The sequence below is a fragment of the Salmo salar genome, chromosome 28 (genome assembly GCF_965601325.2).
Source record: "Salmo salar chromosome 28, fSalSal1, whole genome shotgun sequence".
In the NCBI taxonomy this organism is placed as follows: domain Eukaryota; kingdom Metazoa; phylum Chordata; class Actinopteri; order Salmoniformes; family Salmonidae; genus Salmo; species Salmo salar.
In genome coordinates, this window is record NC_138318.1 from 19,330,938 (window position 1) to 19,353,938 (window position 23,001).

At 45.7% G+C, this 23,001-nt stretch overlaps 1 protein-coding gene across 2 annotated transcripts in view; it reads right to left on the reverse strand.

Moving 5' to 3' along the window:
- ttyh2 (tweety family member 2) overlaps positions 1-21,488 on the reverse strand; it is a 116,741-nt gene extending 95,253 nt beyond the window's left edge. The window contains exon 1 of one of the 2 annotated variants that reach the window (XM_014179816.3): positions 21,030-21,488. In XM_014179816.3, the coding sequence (XP_014035291.1) occupies positions 21,030-21,158 (129 nt within the window). In that variant the 5' untranslated portion in view covers positions 21,159-21,488. The remainder of the gene's footprint in view (positions 1-21,029) is intronic. The other variant, XM_014179817.3, reaches the window with a different exon arrangement.
- Positions 21,489-23,001: the final 1,513 nt, after the last annotated feature.

The window sequence follows — 23,001 nt, forward strand, 5'->3', positions numbered from 1 at the left end:
GGGATGTCGATTTGCACAGGACTAGTATTATGAGAGGTCTTTGGAGTTTGCCAAAAAACTGTAAGCTATTCTGGTTAGTCAATGTCCAGATTTCAGTTTCCATTTAACCCATCTAAACAGTAGGCTACAGTTCCCTTGACATGCCAAAGGCCTATTTGAAGTCCGGTCTTGTGACTGTCAAATATGTATAGAGCCTCACAATCATCACACGTAACACTGCTCTCATCCTCTTTTACTACCTCACCAAATCTTTTTCAAACAGTACTTTTCTGGCCCTCCCTTCTCTTTATTTTTTTTACTCTCTTTTCGCAGCTTTTGTCTTACTGAAATAAACTTCAACAATGTCCTTTTTAACTCTGTGGATTGACGTTAACTTTTTCTGCCCATTGGCTGTGTAGGCTGTTTGGCGCACGTACAGTTAAACCCTAAAGTTTAGGCTTAAAATAGCTTAAAATAATAAAAGAAAAACCGCAATGTAGCCTATATAAATTGAACAATAATTATACATTTATGGATTTTTTAAGGTATTGTTTCTCTTTATTCAACCCGCCCTTCAGCCACACAATATTTAATGACCTTAAAACCGTCCACCCCGCGGATATAATCGCATCACTAACCTAGAAACACTGCCTTGAGAACTTGCTCTGGGAGTTTGGATACAGTTGAGGCAGTAAAGATGAAAGAATTACAAGGCAGGTGAGAGGCAACACCCCCTCTCTAAATGCCAATTAAGCAGTCCGCCCCAGTGTCTTCCTTAATTCTCCCAGTCTCTGCCTGTTCCACTCTGACACGTGGAGGGTGTTTCCAGAAGAGTGCACTCGGCTGGGCCTGCCCATAAGGGCTCTACAGCGCAACCATTTTAGGGGGAAGGGGAAAGAGGGATATCTAGTCAGTTGTACAACTGAATGCCTTCAACTGAAATGTGTCTTCTGCATTTAACACAACCCTTCTGAATCAGAGAGGTGCGGGGGGCTGCCATAATCAATATCCAAGTCTTCAGCACCCCAGGGAACAGTGGGTTAACTGCCTTGCTCAGGAACAGAAAGACAGATTTTTACCTTGTCAGCTCGGGGATTTGATCCAGCAACCTTTCGGTTACTGGCTAGCCCACTAGGCTACCTGCCACACACTGGTGTTACTAAAGTAAAATTCCAGGTCGCGCAGCAAAATAAGGAGTCTAAGGATTTATTACCTCAAATATTTTTAATTGTGCTCCTAAATTTCTTTGTGTGCGCCTACTTTGTTCAATTTAGGCACAGATGTGCGTTGAGCCCTGCCCATGTACAGCTGGGACACCATAAAGTCCCTGTAGAGCAGAGGAGAGGGAGAGGAGGGCAGGGAAGAGGAAAGCTAGAGAAGTGGAAAGTGGAGGAGTCATGGGTTATGGATGAGACGGGAAGAGGGGGATGGGAAAGTTCTTCTGTCTCCTCCTCTACAATTCTGCATCACTACTACAACCCAACGCTAAAGGCCTCAGAGAATCTGTCATGCTAGCCTGCACTGTGTTATTCAACACTTACTACGACAAACAGGCCATCTCTGGGGGCAAACGAGGTGGTGTGTGTGTGTGCGTATGTCTGTGGTTGTGTGGGCGCATTCGCACACGCGTGTGTGAGGAGAATAACTTCAGTATTGTCACCAACCTTAGGCTACCCACTGGGCACAGATGTCAATTCAACGTCTATTCTATTTCATTAAAATGACATGGAAACAACATGGATTCAACCAGTGTGTGCCCAGTGGGTATGTTCTTAGTTAGTAAAGCAAGAGTTAATTTGACCATCCCAGCAAAGGCAGGTAGGTAGCTCATCTCCACCAGGGCAACATTTAAGGAGAAAACTAACAAGACCGATTGTCAGTCTGCCGTTCATTCGCTTGCTGTTGGCGTGGTGTGTTATTATAGGGACCATCTGGCGTTGGCGACAACCCCTGTCATTTTCTCCCGTTTCTACACGTAGAATCAGTTTGCAATTACGGCCAGGACTCTATTCAGACGTGCTAAGTACTCTCGCCCGGCAGACGCTCAACAATCCTACCGATCTGTCCATGCCTTTATGCTGTGTACAATCAAGGTTGGAGTGTTTATCCATTTCCCTTAACCCTCCTCCCAGACCCTGAACCCCAACCCTCACCCCAGGGGCCTTGGAGAGGTCAGTGTGTGATACTCCTACCACACAACAAAGAGGAGACCCATCCCCCATCCATCGCAGACCCCCACACAGCCACCCCTGTCCAACACGGTTACTATAGCAGGCATCCACTGTGTTCTGCTGGAGGGAAATTCACTGGCCTGCTGCATGAATCCACTTGTCCTGTCGTCCTAGTTCACAAAACATTGGTGGTGCCGTGCTTGGCAAACAAACACTCTCTCACACACACCTTATAAAGCCTGGTCTTGATAACAAAAGAACAACAGTGTTTGTGCTTTGTTATAAAATGCACAGACAGTAAGAAAATGACAAATACCAATACACACAAGGGAGTCTGTAAAAGTATCCCATTGCTGGTCGCATTCAATTCGCTTTGGTCAAAGGCCTGTTTATGGACATCAGACAAGAATAAACCTTGATGCCTACATTACATAATACAGTAAAGTGACTTGTCTTGTAAGATCAGTACCAGGGGTGGACAGAAGGACAGACAGCCCATGTGAACACAACAACAGAGCATTTGCACCCCAGCTCCATAGATGGAAATAAGGAGAGATGCTAATCAACAGAACCCTATCTGGATGGAGACAGATTGAGGTTAATGACCTTCTGCAGGGCCAGAGGGGGCCTGCTTGCCTGTGGCACTGTTTGTGTGTGTGTGTGTGTGTGTGTGTAAATGTGTGTGTGTGTGTGTGTGTGTGTGTGGTGTGTGTGTGTGTGTGTGTGTGTGTGTGTGTGTGCGTGTCACCACCGCTCACAACGGATTACGTATGAGGCATAGGATGATGATGACTACATGGAATAGACATCTCAACTAGTCAACACAGGAGCTAAGTAGTCTAAAGTGAATCACTGTGAGCTATGACAATTAGGTTACACACTGCTGTTTGGGGGAGAGAGCGAGGGGGAGAGAGAGTAAAGGAGGGAAATGGGGGAGGAGATGAGGAGAGGAGGGAGAGAACAAGAGAGTGAGAGAAAGAAACAGAAAGAGATAGGGGGAGAGAAAACGAGACAGCAAATCTGCAAAGCCGTAAGCCGTATGAGAAGATCGATATGCTTGCGGACAAAGCTATAAAATATCCATCAAATGAGAAGGGTCTTGGCTTTCCTTTACAACTGGACTAACGGTGTTTGTTCATTTTGTAACCGCATTACACATATGGCAAGTGGACTTGTGGGAAGTTATTTTCCTGATATAAAAATGTATTTAATTTAACGATCCTATCATCCATCTGCGGGCCCTTATAGCTAACCTCGCCACAGTTTGAAACCTCAGGGAGAGACAGACCCCACAGAAACAAGGAACATTAACAATCTAAACTCATACCCAGAGGCAGAATCCACTTTATCGACAGCGAAACAAACAAACAAACAGACAGACAAGCCAACAAGAGCAACTTGAGAGAATAGAATGGTCATACTTCAGACAAACCATGCTTAGACCTAAACCGCCAGGCCAAAACTAGCAGCGGTCAGTTCTTCTTTTTCCCAGGAGGATAGACAGGTCAAATGTAGTTCCAAAACAGTAGAGTCATAGTTTTAAACCCTGACCACTGTCCCATTTCCCAGCCCAACCCCATCACACGAGCCAGAGAAAATCTCAGCAATTGAGTGAAAATGTTTCAAATGACTCTGGGCTCTGGCTGGGCCACTCAAAGACATTCAGAGACTTGTCCCGAAGCCACTCCTGCATTGTCTTGGCTGTGTGCTTAGGGTCATTGTCCTGTTGGAAGGTGAACCTTCGCCCCAGTCTGAGTTCCTGAGCGCTCTGGAGCGGGTTTTCATCAAGGATCTCTGTACTTTTCTCTGTTCATCTTTGCCTCGATCCTTTGCCTCGATCTCCCAGTCCCTGCCTCTGAAAAACATCCCCACAGCATGATGCTGCCACCACCATGCTTCACCGTAGGGATGGTGCCAGGTTTACTCCAGATGTGAGGAATGGCAATAAGAAAAAAGAGAGTTCACTCTTGATTTCATCAAAGCAGAGAATCTTGGTTCTCATGGTATGAGAGTCCTTTAGGTGCCTTTTGGCAAACTCCAAGTGGGCTGTCATGTGCCTTATACTGAGGATTGGCTTCCGTCTGGCCACTCTATCATAAAGGCCTGATTGGTAGAGTGCCGCAAAGATGGTTGTCCTGCTGGAAGGTTCTCCCATCTCTACAGAGGAACTCTGGGGCTCTGTCAGAGTGACCATCGGGTCTTTGTCACCTTCCTGACCGAGGCCTTGCTCAGTTTAACATAACAAAATGTGGAAAAAGGGAAGGGGTCTGAATACTTTTGAAATGCACTGTAGATATTCGATTTCATCTCTACATTGGATGGGAAGGAAGGAGAAACACCCCACATGCTTTTCCCTCATAACTCCAGCCACAAGAATACTCATGTCCCATATCGTAGTACGTCTGCTGTTGAATCAACACCATGTTGTTTATTTCAATGGCTCACACACAGTGGTTCTTCATCTATATAAGATGGGGGGAGAGGCAGAGATGAGAGAACCACTGATAAACAGATGAAGGAGGTAGCGAAGGAGGGAGGAAGGAGGGATGAGGACAACAGAAAGGAGGAGGTCTGGAGGAAGGGATTGTTTGCAGGCACTGAAGCGGAACATTATTCCCAAGGAGTCTCTGTAGGCAAAGCCATAAAGCAGAAAAATCGGTGTATGTGTGTGTACTAGTAGTGCGTAAGTGCATAACTGAACGTCTGCTCATTCGGCCTATATCACTCCACGCAGCCACGGCACACTTATAGAACGTGTGAGCGGCCTCTTAAAGTGCTTTTTATAGAAACACGTGTCTGTGGCGTACAACTGAGATTGGACGGCTAGACGTGGTCGGCAGACATCTTTTGTGTCGATGCAAACGATTCTTCTTTCAGCCTGGCTGGCTATCTGAGAGTCTTCACCAAGCCCCGGGGTCAAATTAAACCAAGTTCTCTACAATTAGGCTATGTGGAAGGGGTTATAGAAAACAGTCAGCACACGTATTCTAGCCTGGTTAAACCAGATTAGAGGCTGCGGTCATTCCACATATTCTAGCCTGGTTAAACCAGATTAGAGGCTGCGTTAATTCCATATGTATTCTAGCCTGGTTAAACCAGATTAGAGGCTGCATTCATTCCATATGTATTTTTGCCTGGTTAAACCAGATTAGAGGCTCTGTCCATTCCAGGGATTTTTATGCCATTGAAATTGAAGTCCAAACAGTGTAAAAAAAAAACCTTCAATGACTTAAACCAGATATAAAGTATGTAGAAAAGATAATGGACCTATATATATTTTTCTACTATAATCTTTGAGAACCAGCAATCACCAGTATAAACGCTAGATAGTAGCTAGGATTCCAACCAATTGGTAACAGATGTTCATGCGAATACTCTAGAATCCGCATAAAGAAAATACCGTAAAACTTCAATTAAACATAGAGTCTCAAATAGCAGAGTCTCTTTAATAGCTGGGCAACGGCACACATTTCAGAAAATAAACACCTGTTTCAAATAAACGCTGGGTCTAAATGAATTGTTTACAAGGTTTAATGTTGGATTTGTTACATTACTTAATTCAGTAATGACTCTGCTTTTATAGCCAGTAAAAACGTAGACTGGTCATCAGACTGTTACATAACCATCACTAGCACATAGACTTTAAATCACTGGCCACTTTAATAATGGAACACTAGTCACTTTAATAATGTTTACATATCTTGCATTACTTAACTCATATGTATATACTGTATTCTATTCTACATTACTCATCTCATATGTATATACTGTATTCTATACTATTCTACTGTATCTTAGTCTATGCTGCTCTGACATTGCTCGTCCAAATATTTATATATTCTTAATTCCATTCCTTTACTTTAGATTTGTGTGTATTGTTGTGAAATTGTTAGATAGTACTTGTTAAATATTACTGCACTGTTGGAGCTAGAAACACAAGCATTTCGCTACACCCGCAATAACATCTGCTAATTACGTGTATGTGACCAATAAAATTGGATTTGATTTTGATTTGATTTATTTTAGATGACTTTTGTTGGACACACACCAGAGGCAGCCCCATTCCTCGTCTCCTTCACCCTTTTCAGATTGCGAACATACCGGTTCCAAATCTTTTGCCATATTTCTTTCATGTCAGTATCGATGTTCAAATTTCGTGATATCCGTGATATCTCCCTTTAGCTGTTTTCTTTTGGGTGCTTCTCTGAATACAACCGCATCGAAGGGTTGTAAAAGTTCTCGTACAGTATGTCTCACCAGTTTGGACAGACGCTCCTCGAAACTGGACAGAGACATAGACATAATTGTATGTAGCAAATCTCGAAATAAAAAAATAAAAAAGGAAGCTTGCAAGCAGTAGAAATGAAGTAGCAGAACTTCTTCTTCTTCGATGGGGTTTAACGGCGGTTGGCATCCAATGTTAATGGTGCATTACCACCACCAGCTGGACTGGATATTGAATAAGAAACAAAAAAAACATTGCGGGAAAAGGTGGAAATTACATCATACAAAATTAAACACGTCAACTAAGAAAACCCATCCCACTTCTTCAATCACAGTCCACTCCAAAATACATCCATCCCTACCTCAGGGGCCTGTGATGGCGGTACATTCACCGACAGGATTTATTGCACGGCCTCGGCTGTGAAATCACGAAGACCCAAAAAACGTTCAGCGGCATTCACAATGATTCCAATTTTCTTAGACTTCTTCTCCGATTGTGCTGTACAGTTTATGACCATTGCAATAAATAATACAAAGTCCACATTTTTAACATGTAGCATTTCACTATCCCTCAATGGATGAGAACCCTTCGCTAGTCATGGTGGCTCTACTACCATTGTTTCTTCCCTGCCACTAGTTCCTTCCAATCTTCTCACCGCCTCCATATAGGAGACACGCTGGACATTCCTAACCCCTGCCACCTCATTCTCCTTCACCCTAACAGGGCACTCCAGGAACTCAGAGGCATGTTCACCTCCATAGTTGCAGCATTTCACTTAATACGATACTCTTCCCACTTGACACGCCCAAACGATACAGAAGTCCGCACCTTCAAGCATGGAGTCAGCAGGAGCAGCCGCCACCCCTCTACCATCGATGGAGGAACGGGTCCTCCATCACAGTGGGGTTCAGTTACCCGCTACCTCTCATCGCTACGGCGGTGGAATCATTTCACGGAGCGCGTTTTTTCACGAAACTGGATCTCAGGAGCGCGTATAATCTGGTGCGTATTCGGGAGGGAGACGAGTGGAAAACCGCGTTTAGTACCACATTGGGCCACTATGAGTACCTCGTCATGCCGTATGGGTTGAAGAATGCTCCAGCCGTCTTTCAATCCTTTGTGGATGAGATTCTCAGGGACCTGCACGGGCAGGGCGTGATTGAGTATATCGACGATATCCTGATTTAATACGCCACACGTGCCGAGCATGTGTCCCTGGTGCGCAGGGTGCTTGGTAGACTGCTGGAGCATGACCTATACGTCAAGGCTGAGAAGTGTGAGTTCTCCAAACGAGCCGTCTCCTTCCTGGGTTATCGCATTTCCACCTCGGGGGTGGTGATGGAGTGTGACCGCGTTAATGCCATGCGTAATTGGCCGACTCCAACCACGGTGAAGGAAGTGCAGCGGTTTTTGGGGTTTGCCAATTACTACCGGAGGTTTATCTGGGGTTTTGGCCAGGTAACCCATTACATCACTGCTGAAGGGGGGGCCGGTGCGTTTACAGTGGTCGACAGAGGCGGACAGAGCCTTCAACCAGTTGAAGGCGCTGTTCACTGATGCGCCCGTGTTGGCGCACACGGACCCCTCTTTACCGTTCATAGTGGAGGTGGACGCTTCCGAGGCTGGTGTGGGTGCCGTGCTATCCCAGGGCTCGGGTACGCCACCGAAACTCCACCCCTGCGCTTTCTTTTCTAGGAAGCTCAGCCCGGCGAAGCGCAACTATGATGTGGGGGACCGGGAGCTGTTGGCTGTGGTCAAGGCTCTAACGGTGTGGAGACACTGGCTTGAGGGGGCTAGACACCCTTTTCTCATCTGGACTGACCACCGGAACCTGGAGTATATCCAGGCAGCTAGGAGACTGAATCCGCGTCAGGCACGGTGGGCCATGTTCTTCACCCGATTTCAGTTAGACCAGGTTCCATGAACACCAAGGCCGACGCGCTGTCCCGTCTCTATGACACTGAGGATCGGCCCATCGATCCTACTCCCATCCTTCCAGCCTCTAAGCTGGTAGCACCAGTGGTATGGGAGGTGGACGCAGACATTGAGCGGGCGCTACAGGTGGAGCCTGCGCCTTCTAACTGTCCTACAGGCCGTAAGTACGTTCCGCTTGGTGTCCGTGATCAACTGATTCGATGGGCTCATACACTACCCTCGTCGGGTCATCCTGGGGTGGCGAGGACAGTGCGAGGCCTTAGGGGGAAGTACTGGTGGCCCACCTTGGCTAAGGACGTGAGGTTCTATGTCTCTTCCTGTTCGGTGTGCGCCCAGAGTAAGGCTCCTAGGCACCTTCCTAGAGGGAAGTTACAACCCCTCCCCGTTCCACAAAGGCCGTGGTCTCACCTTTGGTGGACTTCCTTACCAATCTTCCCCCGTCTCAGGGGAACACCAAGGTTCTGGTGGTTGTGGATCGGTTCTCTAAGTCCTGCCGTCTCCTCCCGTTGCCCGGTGTCCCTACGGCCCTACAGACTGCGGAAGCTCGGGGTGCCGGAGGACATCGTCTCTGATCGGGGTCCCCAGTTCACGTCCCGTGTGTGGAGGGTGTTTATGGAGCGTCTGGGGGTCTCGGTCAGCTTGACCTCCGGTTATCACCCCGAGAGCAATGGGCAGGTGGAGAGAGTGAACCAGGAGGTGGGTAGGTTTCTGCGGTCGTACTGCCAGGAGGATTGGGTGCAGCGCTCCAAGGAGACCTGGAGGGCTGTCCAGGAATCCCTTAAGCAAGCAGGTGGACGGCAGAAGAGGAGCGCTGACCGCCACCGCAGTGAGGCCCCTGTATTCGCCCCGGGGGACAGGGTCTGGCTCTCGACCCGAAACCTGCCCCTCCGCTTGCCCTGCCAGAAGCTGGGTCCGCAGCATGTAGGGCCCTTCAAAGTCCTGAGGAGAATAAACGAGGTGTGTTACAGATTACAATTCCCTTCTTATTATCGTATTAACCCCTCGTTTCATGTGTCTCTCCTCAGGCTGGTGGTAGCTGGTCCCCTGCAAGAAGGTGAGGTGCCGGAGGTCCCTCCGCCCCCTCTGGACATCGAGGGGTCCACGGCGTATACAGTACGTGCCATTCTGGACTCGAGACGCCGGGTGAGGGGCCTGCAGTACCTCGTGGACTGGGAGGGGTACGGCCCGGAGGAGAGGTGCTGGGTGCCGGTGGGGGACATACTGGATCCGTCACTGTTGAGGGATTTCCATCGCCTCCACCCGGATCGCCCTGCGCCTCGCCCTCGAGGCCGGTGTCGGGGGGGGGGGGGGGGGTACTGTCACGACTCCTACCGAGGGTGGCTCCTCTCCCTGTTCGGGTGGCGCTCGGCGGTCGTCGTCACCGGCCATCTAGCTGCCACCGATCCCCTTTTCCTTTTCTGTTGGTTTTGCCTTAATTTGTTGCACCTGTTGTCTATTAGGTTGATTAGCTGGGCTATTTAAGCCCGTCTTCCCGCCTGTTCTGTGTGCGAGCTTGTTGGTTCTTTTCCACTGTGTGCTGTGTAGTGGATTGTATTTTGGGACCTTGTGTTTTGGTACGCCCTGCTGTTTTGGGCAATTTCTCTTTTGTGGTGCGTAATAAAGAGCACTGTACTGAACGTTTCTGCTTCCTGCGCCTGACTCCACACCCACGACGCCCAAACGTTACAGTAACTCTTATCACACCGTTGTGCCATCAGACTTTTGATCCCAATATAGGGTAAAAGGGGGCCACAAAATTGTGAACAGCTATAAAGATACGTATTTCAAATACGTCACAGAGATGCTGCCCATCTATGGCTACAGGCTACTATGTTCTACAGTGGGCCATAGACCCAGAGCAGGCCTGTATGGCAGGAGGAGCTAATCTGCGGGATTTTTCAGTGAACTGGGTGGAGTTGAAAGGCCAGTGAGTGTCTGATCCTCTCCTAGTCATCCCTGGGTTATTAACAATGTTGGATAAGGTCTTAACATGTTAAAACCAACAGGTGACTAATGTTTCCATTTGAACATGGGATATTGTTGCATAATGACCACATGTACAGTCTGTAGTAGTACTACTGTGGGCCATGCCCTGTGCCATCTGCACGCCTCTCTAACCGGCTGTGCATAAAACAACCACGTAGTGAGAGTCCAATTGAGCTAAATGATAACTTAAGATGGACCATATTGAGTAGGGCTGGGAATGGCCAGAGACTTCGCGATACGATATTATCACGATACTTAGGTGCCGATACGATTTTACTGTCTGGTGTGAGTCATCCCATCTAATATTAAATACATAAAAAACAAAAGACATGGTGATGACTTTGGAAGGAACGCTACCATGCACACACCATCACTGATAAAAGGTGAGCCCATTGAAATAGTGGAGGAGTACAAATACCTTGGCCTAGTCATTGACAACAAACTGTCCTGGGAACAATGTACTGACGCTATATTTAAGAATGGCCAACAGAGACTGTATTTTCTACAGAAACTGAACTTTTTTTAATGTTGATCTAAGCATCATGGTTCTCTTTTATAAATAATTAATTGAGAGCATTCTGTCCTACTGCTTGACCTGCTGGTTTGGGAATATCAAGGTTGCACAGAAAAATAGATTGGGCAAAGTAGTCAGGACTTGTGGAAAAATCATGGGGCAGCAACAGCAAGAACTGTCATCTCTCTACTTGGGCAGAGCCCTCCATAAGGTGAATAAAATAGTGGTTGACTCTTCCCAGCCACTGCACCCTGAATTCCAGCTCCTTCCCTCTGGACGTAGATACAGACTACCTAAGGTAAAAAATAAATAATATGCAATTCTGCAACTTAACAAATGTTGGACTAATTGCACTTAGCACTTGCACTATGAAATTGCACTTACCCTGCCTATTTGTTTGTAAATATCCATTGCTATTTATTTTACATTTTTAGATGTTATATGTTTTATGACTGCTGCAAGATGATTTGCCTCTTTGAGGACATTGAAGCTTTCTGAATCTGAATATGTATCTTACGATTCTATATGTATTGTGATTCTATATGTTATTTTATTGCGATTTGATGTTCCAAATATATTGCTCACTATACAGTATGTCTGCTCCAGAGAGACAAGAGCGAGCATAAGACAACTAGTTTTGATCAGTCATGGAAATAAAAGTGCTGAAAATGAATTGGATACCCCTATTTCAAAAGAACATGGAAAACAAGCTATGAAGGAAAAATACTGCCGTTTTGGTGCAGATACAGCAAACTAGTGCAAAAATAATATTGCGATATTGTCAACTGTATATTTTTTGCCCCTATCTCAAATATTGAGTCAGTGGGACACATCTTTGGATAGTCTAATCTACATACAGTAGTGTTGGCCACCTGGCAGGATATGACATCAAAGTCAGCTAGCAGGAAGGAAGAACACCAGTGTGGTCAGCCCTGCAGGGTCCTGGTGTGTTTGTGTGTGTCCTGTACCACAGCTGCCCAACCCTGGCCTGTGTTATCACAGTCTCCCAGGAGGGTCTCAACATTACAACTCCTAAAGAACCTCTCCATGGACTGATAGGTTACGACCCAAATATCACCCATAGGTCAATATTTGTGCACTATATAGGGAATAGGGTGCCATTTGGGATGCAGAAATAAACATACAGCTGTAGGCTTGTACAGCTGACTCAACGTTTTGCCTATGAGATGAAGCCTAAGTGTTTCCATACAGTACATTAGCAGCCATTTAGCACCAATGACATTATTTATTTACGAGTTAGGCCTATTACCTGTTGTTTCTGACCATTTGCCAAAAGACTAAGATACAAATAAATAATGTAATGGTAGTAACAACTTGCTTGTCTTGCCTCAGTTGTGGGCCTCTAGTGAAGACTCTGATCCAATTGAATTGCATAATACATACAGAAACCACACCACATCCCTGTTCCCTGTCATGAACAGCTTTGGGTCACAGAGGGAAGGAAGTGGATGAATCATATGGATAGGGAACCTTTGACCTATCCACTCCTCTGTTATGAGACATTTATTCCTCTCTGATGCCCCCCACACACACACACACACACACACACACACACACACACACACACACACACACACACACACACACACACACACACACACACACACACACACACACACACACACACACACACACACACACACACACACTGAGGCTGGCAATGCGATATGAGGAGAAATAGGGCGCTGACCTATTTTTGTGAGAACTCTTTTTGGGCTGTGTCCTCCTTTCTTGTTCTGGTGAGAGTGAGATGAGGAGCAGTACAGATCTTACTACAGAAAACGCAATGCATGCTGAGGCCAAAATGACTAACACATGACTAAAGACATAGACAAATGAATTGTAGCTATCTAAAATTCCTTAGCTTCTACACAGACATCCAACAAAAGTCCAAAGACTCATTCCAAACAGAAGACATGATGCTAAAACAATATAACAATATTTTTGTCCGAAGAGCATTAGGCTAAATTACCATTGAGGAACATTCTGCAGTTCATTAATTTCTCAGGTCAGGTGATTCACATGATCAGCAGTGTTCTTTCTGTCCAATGGAGGGTGAGAATCTACAGGCCAGGCATACTTGAGAATCAGCAATCCTTTCCATAATACACACACATACTAAACCCAACAGAAAGAAAGCAGCCCTCACTAAGACCGTGACCCTTGAATTCCACTTCATTCTTCTGTGGACCACAGCCAACCAGCCAACCGGAGGAATTCACAAACATTGGCTCTGCTCAAACTGGCCAATTACAGCTCATTCTGACATGGAGTCTGAGCCATGCATGGGGAGCCACTCAATAACCTCCCTCTACAGACTGACTGTGTGGAGAGATCAATGACAGCAATATCTTCTCAAACTGAGTAGAGAGAATTGGATACAGTCTTGTTTCCTAATTTGAATTCTTTATCGTCTAACACTAAGCTTTCTACATTGAATAGGCTAATAGTTTGTTCGGTCACCATAGCACTGTCTGTAGAAAGGAATCATATCCTCAACCAACCAGCAGTTCTACTGTATTCAATACAGTACAATACAGTACAATACAGTACAGAGAGGCCTGAACGTGGATACATTTAGACACATTATTGACTTACTCCGGCTCTTGGTGCCAGATAGAGTAGCGCATAACCGATTCCACAATGCATTGGTAGGCTGATTGGAGTCAATTCTCTTTCAATATGGTCACTGACCTGCCATTAAGGGATAATAAAGAGGGACTAGTGATCTTCAGTGTCCATCAGTTCCACTGATTATCACCAGTAATAGCATGATCAAAGCAGCTGTAGTGATCAATAATCCCCATGAGAGCCATAACTTATGGAATGTTATGGTCTGACTACTGTGTCAATTTATTGCCTTCAATTTGCAGCATTAACGCAAGAAGCCTAGTACGGGGATAGATTGAGATAGTAGCGTGTGACCAGCTAGCGTACTGTCTGTGTGTCTGTATGTGTGTGTGTGTGTATGTTCGCGTGCGTGTGGAAGGCTAGTGTAGCATAGTGCTCTAAAGTTCCCCCCCTCGCTATGGGCTATCAGGCTGCATGGTGGTGGTTGATGGTCATACCAGCAGGATTCAGTGGTCTCCCATGGAGATCCTTCATCCTCTCTCCTCCTACCCCTAGCAGCCCTGACTTTCCCCTCTCCCCACGCTGTCACAGCTAATGGAAACAGACAGCTACAGAGACCAGCACTCTCTCCCCCCCTCTCGCTCTCACTCATACCACGGTCAGTTCGGTGCCCTGAGTAGTGGTTTCTCTCCCTATCCCCATCTCTCTCCCCCTCTCTCTTTCTCTCTCTCTCTCATACCACAGCCATTTCCTTCCTAATGTTAAGTGCTCTGTGGATTCACTGACAGTGCGAGGGTGGGAGTCGGAAGGGAAGGGTTGGTGGGTCTATCTGGTCTCAGGAGAAATGAATAGGGATAAATGTACACTACATGACCAAAAGTATGTGGACACCTGCTTATCAAACATCTCACTCCAAAATCATGAGCATTGATATGGAGTTGGTCCGCCCTTTGCTGCTATAACAGCCTCCACTCTTCTGGGAAGGCTTTCCACTAGATGCTGGAACATTGCTGCAGGGACTTGCTTCCATTCAGCCACAAGAGCATTAGTCAGGTCGGGCACTGATGTTGGGCTATTAGGCCTGGCTCGCAATCGCCGTTCCAATTCATCCCAAAGGTGTTCGATGGGGTTGAGGTCAGGACTCTGTGCAGGCCAGTTCTAACACACCGATCTCGACAAGCCATTTCTGTATGGACCTCGCTTTGTGCACGGGGACATTGTCATTCTGAAACAGGAAAGGGCCTTCCCCAAACTGTTGCCACAAAGTTGGAAGCACAGAATCGTCCAGAATGTCATTGTATGCTATAGCGTTAAGATTTCCCTTCACTGGAACTAAGGGGCCTAGCCCGAACCATGAAAAACAGCCCCAGACCATTATTCCTCCTCCACCAAACTTTACAGTTGGCACTATGCATTGGGGCAGGTAGCATTCTTCCGGCATCCGCCAAACCCAGATTCGTCCATCGGACTGCCAGATGGTGAAGGGTGATTCATCTCTCCAGAGAACACGTTCCTACTGCTCCAGAGTCCAATACGGCGAGCTTTACACCACTCCAGCTGACGCTTGGCATTGCACATGGTGATCTTAGGCTTGTGTGCGGCTAATCGGCCATGGAAACCCATTTCATGAAGCTCCTGACGAACAGTTCTTGTGCTGACGTTGCTTCCAGAGGCAGTTTGGAACTCGGTAGGGAGTGTCACAACACTCAGCTGTCCTGATCTGTGAGCTTGTGTGGCCTACCACTTTGTGGCTGAGCCGTTGTTCCTCCTAGACGTTTCCACTTCACAGTAACAGTATTTACAGTTGACCGGGCCAGCTCTAGCAGGGCAAAAATTTGACAAACTTACTTGTTGGATAGGTGGCATCCTATGACAGTGCTACGTTGAAAGTCACTGAGCTCTTTAGTAAGGTCAGTCTACTGCCAATGTTTGTCTATTTTTTCCTCATCAATCTACACACAATACCCCATAATGACGAAGTGAAAAAGTTTTATTTTTTATTTTAGTAAATGTATTACAAATGAAAAACAGAAATACCTTATTTACATACGTATTCAGACTCTTTGCTATGAGACTCGAAATTGAACTCAGGTGCATCCTGTTTCTTTTGATCAGCCTTGAGATGTTTGTACAACTTGATTGGAGTCCACCTGTGATAAATGCAATTGATTGGACATGATTTGGACAGGCACACAACTGTCTATGTAAGGTCACACAGTTGACAGTCCAAGTCAGAGCAAAAACCCGAGCCATGAGGTCGAAGGAATTGTCTGTAAAGCTCAGAGACAGCATTGTGTCAAGGCACAGACCTATGGAATAGTACCCAAAAAAATGAATGCAGCATTGAAGGTCCCCAAGAACACAGAGGCCTCCAGCATACTTTTATTTGTACATTTTTTACCCCTTTTTCTCCCCAATTTGTAGTTAGTCTTGTCTCATCGCGGCAACTCCTGTACAGACTCAGGAGAGGCAAAGGTAGAGAGCCGTGCGTCCTCCGAAACACAACCCAACCAAGCAGCACTGTTTCTTGACACAATGCCGACTTAACCTGGAAGCCAGCCTCAGGAGCTTCAATGTGTCAGAGGAAACACCGTACACCTGGAGACCATGTCAGCGTGCACTGCACCCAGCCCGCCACAGGAGTCGCTAGTGCACAACAGGACAAGGAGATCCCTGCCGGCCAAACCCTCCACTAACCTGGAAGACGCTGTGCCAGTTGTGTGCCACCCCATGGGTCTACCATTCGCAGTCAGCTAAGAGAGAGCCTGGACTTGAACCCAGAATCTCTAGCGGCACATCTAGCACTGTGATGCAGTGCCTTAGACCAATGCGCCACTCGGGAGGCCATCTCCATCATTCTTAAATGGAAGAAGTTTGGAACCAAGATTGAACTCTTTGGCCTGAATGCCTAGCGTCACACCTGGAGGAAACCTGGCACCAACCCTACGGTGAAGCATGGTGGTGGCAGAATCATGCTGTGGGGATGTATTTCAGCGGCAGGGACTGGGAGACTAGTCAGGATTGAGGTAAAGACAAACAGAGCAAAGTACAGAGAGATCCTTGATGAAAATCTGCTCCGAAGGTTCACCTTCCAACAGGACAACAACCCTAAGGACACAGCCAAGACAATGCAAGAGTGGCTATGGGACAAGTTTCTGAATGTTCTTGAGTGGCCCAGCCAGAGCCCGGACTTGAACCTGAGTGAAAATCTTTGGAGAGGTCTGAAAATAGCTGTGCAGCGACACTCCCCATCCAACCTGACAGAGCTTCAGAGGATCTGCACAGAAGAATGGGAGAACTTTCCCAAATACAGGTGTGCCAAGCTTGTAGTTTCATACCAAAGAAGGTGCTTCAACAAAGTACCGAGTAAAGGTTTTGAAAAGGTATGTAAATGTGATATTTCCATTTTGTATTTGTAATAAATTAGCAAACATTTCAACAAACCAGTTTTTGCTTTGTCATTGTGGAGTATTGTGTGTAGATTGACTAGGATTTTTTTGTATCCGTTTTAGAATAAGGCTGAAACATAACAAAACGTGCAAAAAGTCAAGGGGTCTGAATAATTTCCAAATGCACTGTATATACAGTTGAAGTCAGAAGTTTACATACACTGAGGTTGGAGTCATTAAAACTCACTTTTCAACCACTCCACAAATTTCTTGTTCACAAACTATAGTTTTGGCAAGTCGGTTAGGACATCTACTTTGTGCATGACACAAATCATTTTTCCAACAATTGTTTACAGACACATTATTTCCCTTATAATTCACTGTATCACAATTCCAGTGGGTCAGAAGTTTACATACACTAAGTTGACTGTGCCTTTAAACAGCTTGGAAAATTCCAGAAAATTACGTCATAGCTTTAGAAGCTTCTGATAGGCTAATTGACATCATTTGAATCAATCGGAGGTGTACCTGTGGATGTATTTCAAGGCCTACCTTCAAACTCAGTGCCTCTTTGCTTGACATCATGGGAAAATCAAAAGAAATCAGCCAAAAACCACAGAAAAACAATTGTAGACCTCCACAAATCTGGTTCATCCTTGGGAGCAATTTCCAAACACCTGAAGGTACCACGTTCATCTGCACAAACAATAGTATGCAAGTATAAACACCATAGGACCACGCAGCCGTCATACAGCTCAGGAAGGAGACGCGTTCTGTCTCCTAGAGCTGAACGTACTTTGGTGCGAAAAATGCAAATCAATCCCAGAACAACAGCAAAGGACCTTGTGAAAATCCTGGAGGAAACAGGTACAAAAGTATCTATATCCACAATAATAAAACGAGCAAATGGGTCTTCCAAATGGACAATGACCCCAAGCATACTTCCAAAGTTGTGGCAAAATGGCTTAAGGACAACAAAGCCAAGATATTGGAATGGCCATCACAAAGCCCTGACCTCAATCCTATAAAAAAATGTGTCTGCAAAACTGAAAAAGCGTTTGCGAGCAAGGAGGCCGACAAACCTGACTCAGTTACACCAGCTCTGTCAGGAGGAATGGGCCAAAAGTCCCCCAACTTATCGGAGGAAGCTTGTGGAAGGCTACCCGAAACATTTGACCCAAGTTAAAAATTTTTTGGCAATGCTACCAAATAAAAAATAAACTCAGCAAAAAAATAAACGTCCCTTTTTCAGGACCCTGTCTTTCAAAGATAATTCGTAAAAATCCAAATAAAGGGTTTAAACACTGTTTCCCATGCTTGTTCAATGAACCAGAAACAATTAATGAACATGCACATGTGGAACGGTCATTAAGACAGTAACCGCTTACAGACGGTAGGCAATTAAGGTCACAGTTATGAAAACTTAGGACACTAAAGAGGCCTTTCTACTGACTCTGAAAAACACCAAAAGAAAGATGCCCAGGGTCCCTGCTCATCTGCGTGAATATGCCTTAGGCATGCTGCAAGGAGGCCTGATGACTGCAGATGTGGCCAGGGCAATAAATGTCAATGTCCGTACTGTGAGACGCCTAAGACAGCGCTACAGGGAGACAGGGCGGACAGCTGATCGTCCTTGCAGTGGAAGACCACGTGTAACAACACCTGCACAGGATCGGTACATCCGAACATCACACCTGCGGGACAGGTACAGGATGGCAACAACAACTGCCCGAGTTACACCAGTAACGCACGATCCCTCCATCAGTGCTCAGACTGTCCGCAATAGGCTGAGGGAGGCTGGACTCAGGGCGTGTAGGCCTGTTGCAAGGTAGGTCCTCACCAGACATCATTGGCTACAACGTCGCCTATGGGCACAAACCCACCGTCGCTGGACCAGACAGGACTGGCAAAAAGTGCACTTCTCTGACGAGTTGCAGTTTTGTCTCACCAGGGGTGATGGTCGGATTCGCATTTATCGTCAAAGGAATGAGTTTTACCCCGAGGCCTGCACTCTGGAGCGGGATCGATTTGGAGGTGGAGGGTCCGTCATGGTCTGGGGCAGTGTGTCATTGCAGGCAATCTCAACGCTATGCATTACAGGGAAGACATCCTCCTCCCTCATCTGATTCCCTTCCTGCAGGCTCATCCTGACATGACCCTCCAGCATGACAATGCCACCAGCCATACTGCTCGTTCTGTGCGTGATTTCCTGCAAGACAGGAATGTCAGTGTTCTCCCATGGCCAGCAAAGAGCCCGGACCTCAATCCCATTGAGCACATCTTGGACCTGTTGGATTGGAGGGTGAGGGCTAGGGCCATTCCCCCCAGAAATGTCTGGGAATTTACAGTTGCATTGGTGGAAAAGTGGGGTAACATCTCACAGCAAGAACTGGCAAATCTTGTGCTGTCCATGAGGAGGAGGCCACACCAGATACTGACTGTTACTTTTGATTTTGACCCCCCCTTTGTTCAGGGAGACATTATTCCATTTATGTTAGTCACATGTCTGTGGAACTTGTTCAGTTTATGTCTCAGTTGTTGAATCTTGTTATGTTCATACAAATATTTACACATGTTAAGTTTGCTGAAAATAAATGCAGTTGACAGTGAGGACGTTTCTTTTTTTGCTGAGTTGACTAATTGAGTGTACGTAAACTTCTGACCCACTGGGAATGTGATGATAGAAATAAAAGCTGAAATAAATCATTCTCTCTACTATTATTCTGACATTTCACATTCTTAAAATAAAGTGGTGATCCTAACTGACCTAAAACAGGGAATTTCTACTAGGATTAAATGTCAGGAATTGTGAAAAACAGAGTTTAAATGTATTTGGCTAAGGTGTAGGTAAACTTCTGATTTCCACTGTGGGTATTTTAGCAGACGCTCTTATCCAAAGCAACTTACAGTAGTGAGTGTATACGATTCCATATTTGTTCGTACTTGTGCCCCGTAGGAATCGAACCCACAACCCTGACGTTGCAAACGTCTACCAACTGAGACACACTGGACCTACATAACTCCTCTCCCTCTTTCTCTCTCCATCTCTCTACCCCCTCTCTGCTCGCTCACGATCCCTTTCTTTCTTCCTAACGCTTTCCCATTAAACTTGTTCACCCCCAGAGCAAAGGTTCCACAATAACGACTTAATTACAACCAGCAGACATAGAGAGGGTGTCTCACTATAGCTGCTTTGAAAAAGTACTGTATGGTGTCTGTCCCTATTTTAGACTGTCTACTCTACACTGACTGTACACTATAGAAAATAACAGAATCCTTGAAATAAACCCAGTCTTTGTGGAAAGTTACAGCTGAAACATTACTCATCCCAAGGCTTGAGTAGCCATTTAGAGGTTTGATGAAACAATGTGCACGGTCTCTGTAGTTTAACCCAAGCCAAAAGCTAAACAGATTTCTACTATTGTAAAAACTACAAGCATCAACTGTGTTATGTATGTGTGATTGCAAGATACATTTGAAATATACTGAGTCTGATGTTCACACAGGATTACTTTCATTAAGTAGTGCCCTATATAGGAATAGTAGGGTGGCATTTGGGATTAAGCCATAGAAACATGCTGGGGGTTACCAACTTTTTCACCAAGATACTTAAGCAATAAGGCCCGAGGGGCTGTGGTATATGGCCAATTTACCACGGCTAAGGGCTGTTCCTTAGCACGACACAACACGGAGTGCCTGGACACAGCTCTTAGCCGTGGTATATTGGCCATATATCAAAAACCCCTGAGGTGCCTTATTGCTATAATAAACTGGTTACCAACTTAATTAGAGCAGTTAAAATAAATGTTTTGTCATATACGTCTGATATACCACTGCTGTCAGCCAATCAGCATTCAGGGCTCAAACCACCCAGTTTATAATAGACATTTGAGAATAGTCAGCTGAGAGATATAGAGTAGCCCAGAAATGACATGATATTATTTGTAATAACACAGATTAAATGTAATGTTCCAAATAAACATTGCATTGCAGACTGTCCTCTGTCCTATAGGCCTATCAAACTTCTGCTGTTGGCAGAAATGATCAGATTCAGCAATTGGTTAATTTGATAATCCTGATGGAAGGAGATATTTTGGGGGTTTAGACCACATCCAATAACACATCACATATATTTATTTAAACCCTTGTTTTGACCAGAGCTCTATGGATGGTGAAAAGTAGTGCACTAATAAATAAGATTCCATTTGGGATACAGTTTATGAGACTGCACAACTAACCTGCTGGTAGTTCTGATCCTGGGGGGTGAAGGTGTTATCGATGGGCTGGAAGTTCAGGTTGACATGAGGAAAATTGTGTAGCCAATAAGTCCACCAAGGTGCAATATAATCATCCCGTATCGAAGACATCCCGGCACTAGTTTTGTTATCCAAGATCTAGTACAGTTCGTTTGTTGTCTTTAGTAAACAGACAGCTCATCTGCTGTTGGAAGTATCCTCATCAGTCCCGTCTTCTGTAACAAAGCAATAACAAGCTATTATTATGGAAAAGCATGCTGGATAATGTAAACCCGTTGACACGCACAGTAGACAAAAGATGCAGGGAAGTCGTTAAAGGAAAGCATCCCAAGATTATCTGTGAAAAATAAAATTAGCACGTCGTTTTAGCCACGGCCATCCTGTCCGCTGGTCCAGTCTTTCACATTTGAGCGATCCCTCCACAGAGAAGCACTGTCCCTATACGGGAGCGCGCATGAATAAGGGGCACGGGACACGAGGCGAAGGCGCGCAGAACCTGCAGGGACCATAGACATTAGCCAGGAACCTGAATGGTAGTCTAATGAAAATAAGTAAAATGGGAAAAAGTATGGCATGGAAAGATGCAACTTATAGGCAAAAGATAGACATATTTTAATAAGATGTTATTTTTTTCCCTGAATGTAAAAGCAATGTATAAGCAACAAATCAAAGTTTATTGATCATGTACACAGATTTGCAGATGTTATCTCAGGTGCAGCGAAATGCTTGTGCTTCTAACTCCCCAAATTAATGCAGTAATACCTAGCACATTATTTTTTACCCCAAAAAAGTTACATTGAGAAATATCAGAATGAGTAATGTCAGAAACCAGAATATATATATATACGCATACACTGAGTGGACAAAACATTAGGAACACCTGCTCTTTCCATGACATAGACTGACCAGGTGAATTCAGGTGAAAGCTATGATCTCTTATTGACGTCACCTGTTAAATCCACTTTAATCAGTGAAGATGAAGGGGAGGAGACAGGTTAACAAATTATTTTTAAGCTTTGAGACAATTGAGACATGGATTGTGTATGTGTGCCATTTAGAGGGTGAATGGGCAAGACAAAAGATTGAAGTGCCTTTGAACAGTGTATTAGTAGGTGCCAGGCGCACCGGTTTGAGTGGGTCAAGAACTGCAACGCTGCTGGGTTTTTCATGCTCAACAGTTTCTCGTGTGTATCAAGAATGGTCCACCACCTAAAGGACGAATTGAGGCTGTGTACAAAGTCATTGGACTATTTCATAAAATGACCTGAGGGCTACGCTCTGCCTGACCAGAAAGCAAAGACCATAGTCTATGCCCTCACAGCGGGTATGTTCAGCAGGCTTGGCGAGGCGGTGTCCATTCAGAGCGACCAAGGCAGAAACTTTGAGTCCCGTGTGTTCACCACCACCATGTGTGAGCGGCTGGGTATGCACAAGACCCGCAGCACTCTGCTTCACCCACAAAGCGATGGCCTCATGGAGCACTCCAACAAAATGCTTGCACAGAAGCTAGCCATCATCTCCCAAACACCAGCGTGACCGAGACAAGCAGCTGCCCATGGTCCTCATGGCATGCTGCACTACTGTCCAAGACTCCAGCTCCTGCATGTCTGCCCTACCCATGCTGGGGAGAGAGATCCGCACCCCTGCATAGATGGCGTTCAGGGAGTATGCCAGGAGACTCCAGGACACAGCCCACACTTTCGCCAATGACCAGCTTATGAGCGCAGGTGAGGCAGAAAATTAACAATTATGTGCACACCTGGGGGAGGCACTTTGAGTCTGGTGAGCTGGTCTGGGTTTACAGCCCCCTTAGAAAGAAAGGTCGTTGCCAAAAGCTGGACAGTCACTGGGTGAGGCCCTGCAGGAACAAACGTCCTTGAGAGGCCCAGCCAGAGCCCAGACTTGAACCACATTAAAAATCTCTGGAGACCTGAAAATAGCTGTACAGCGACGC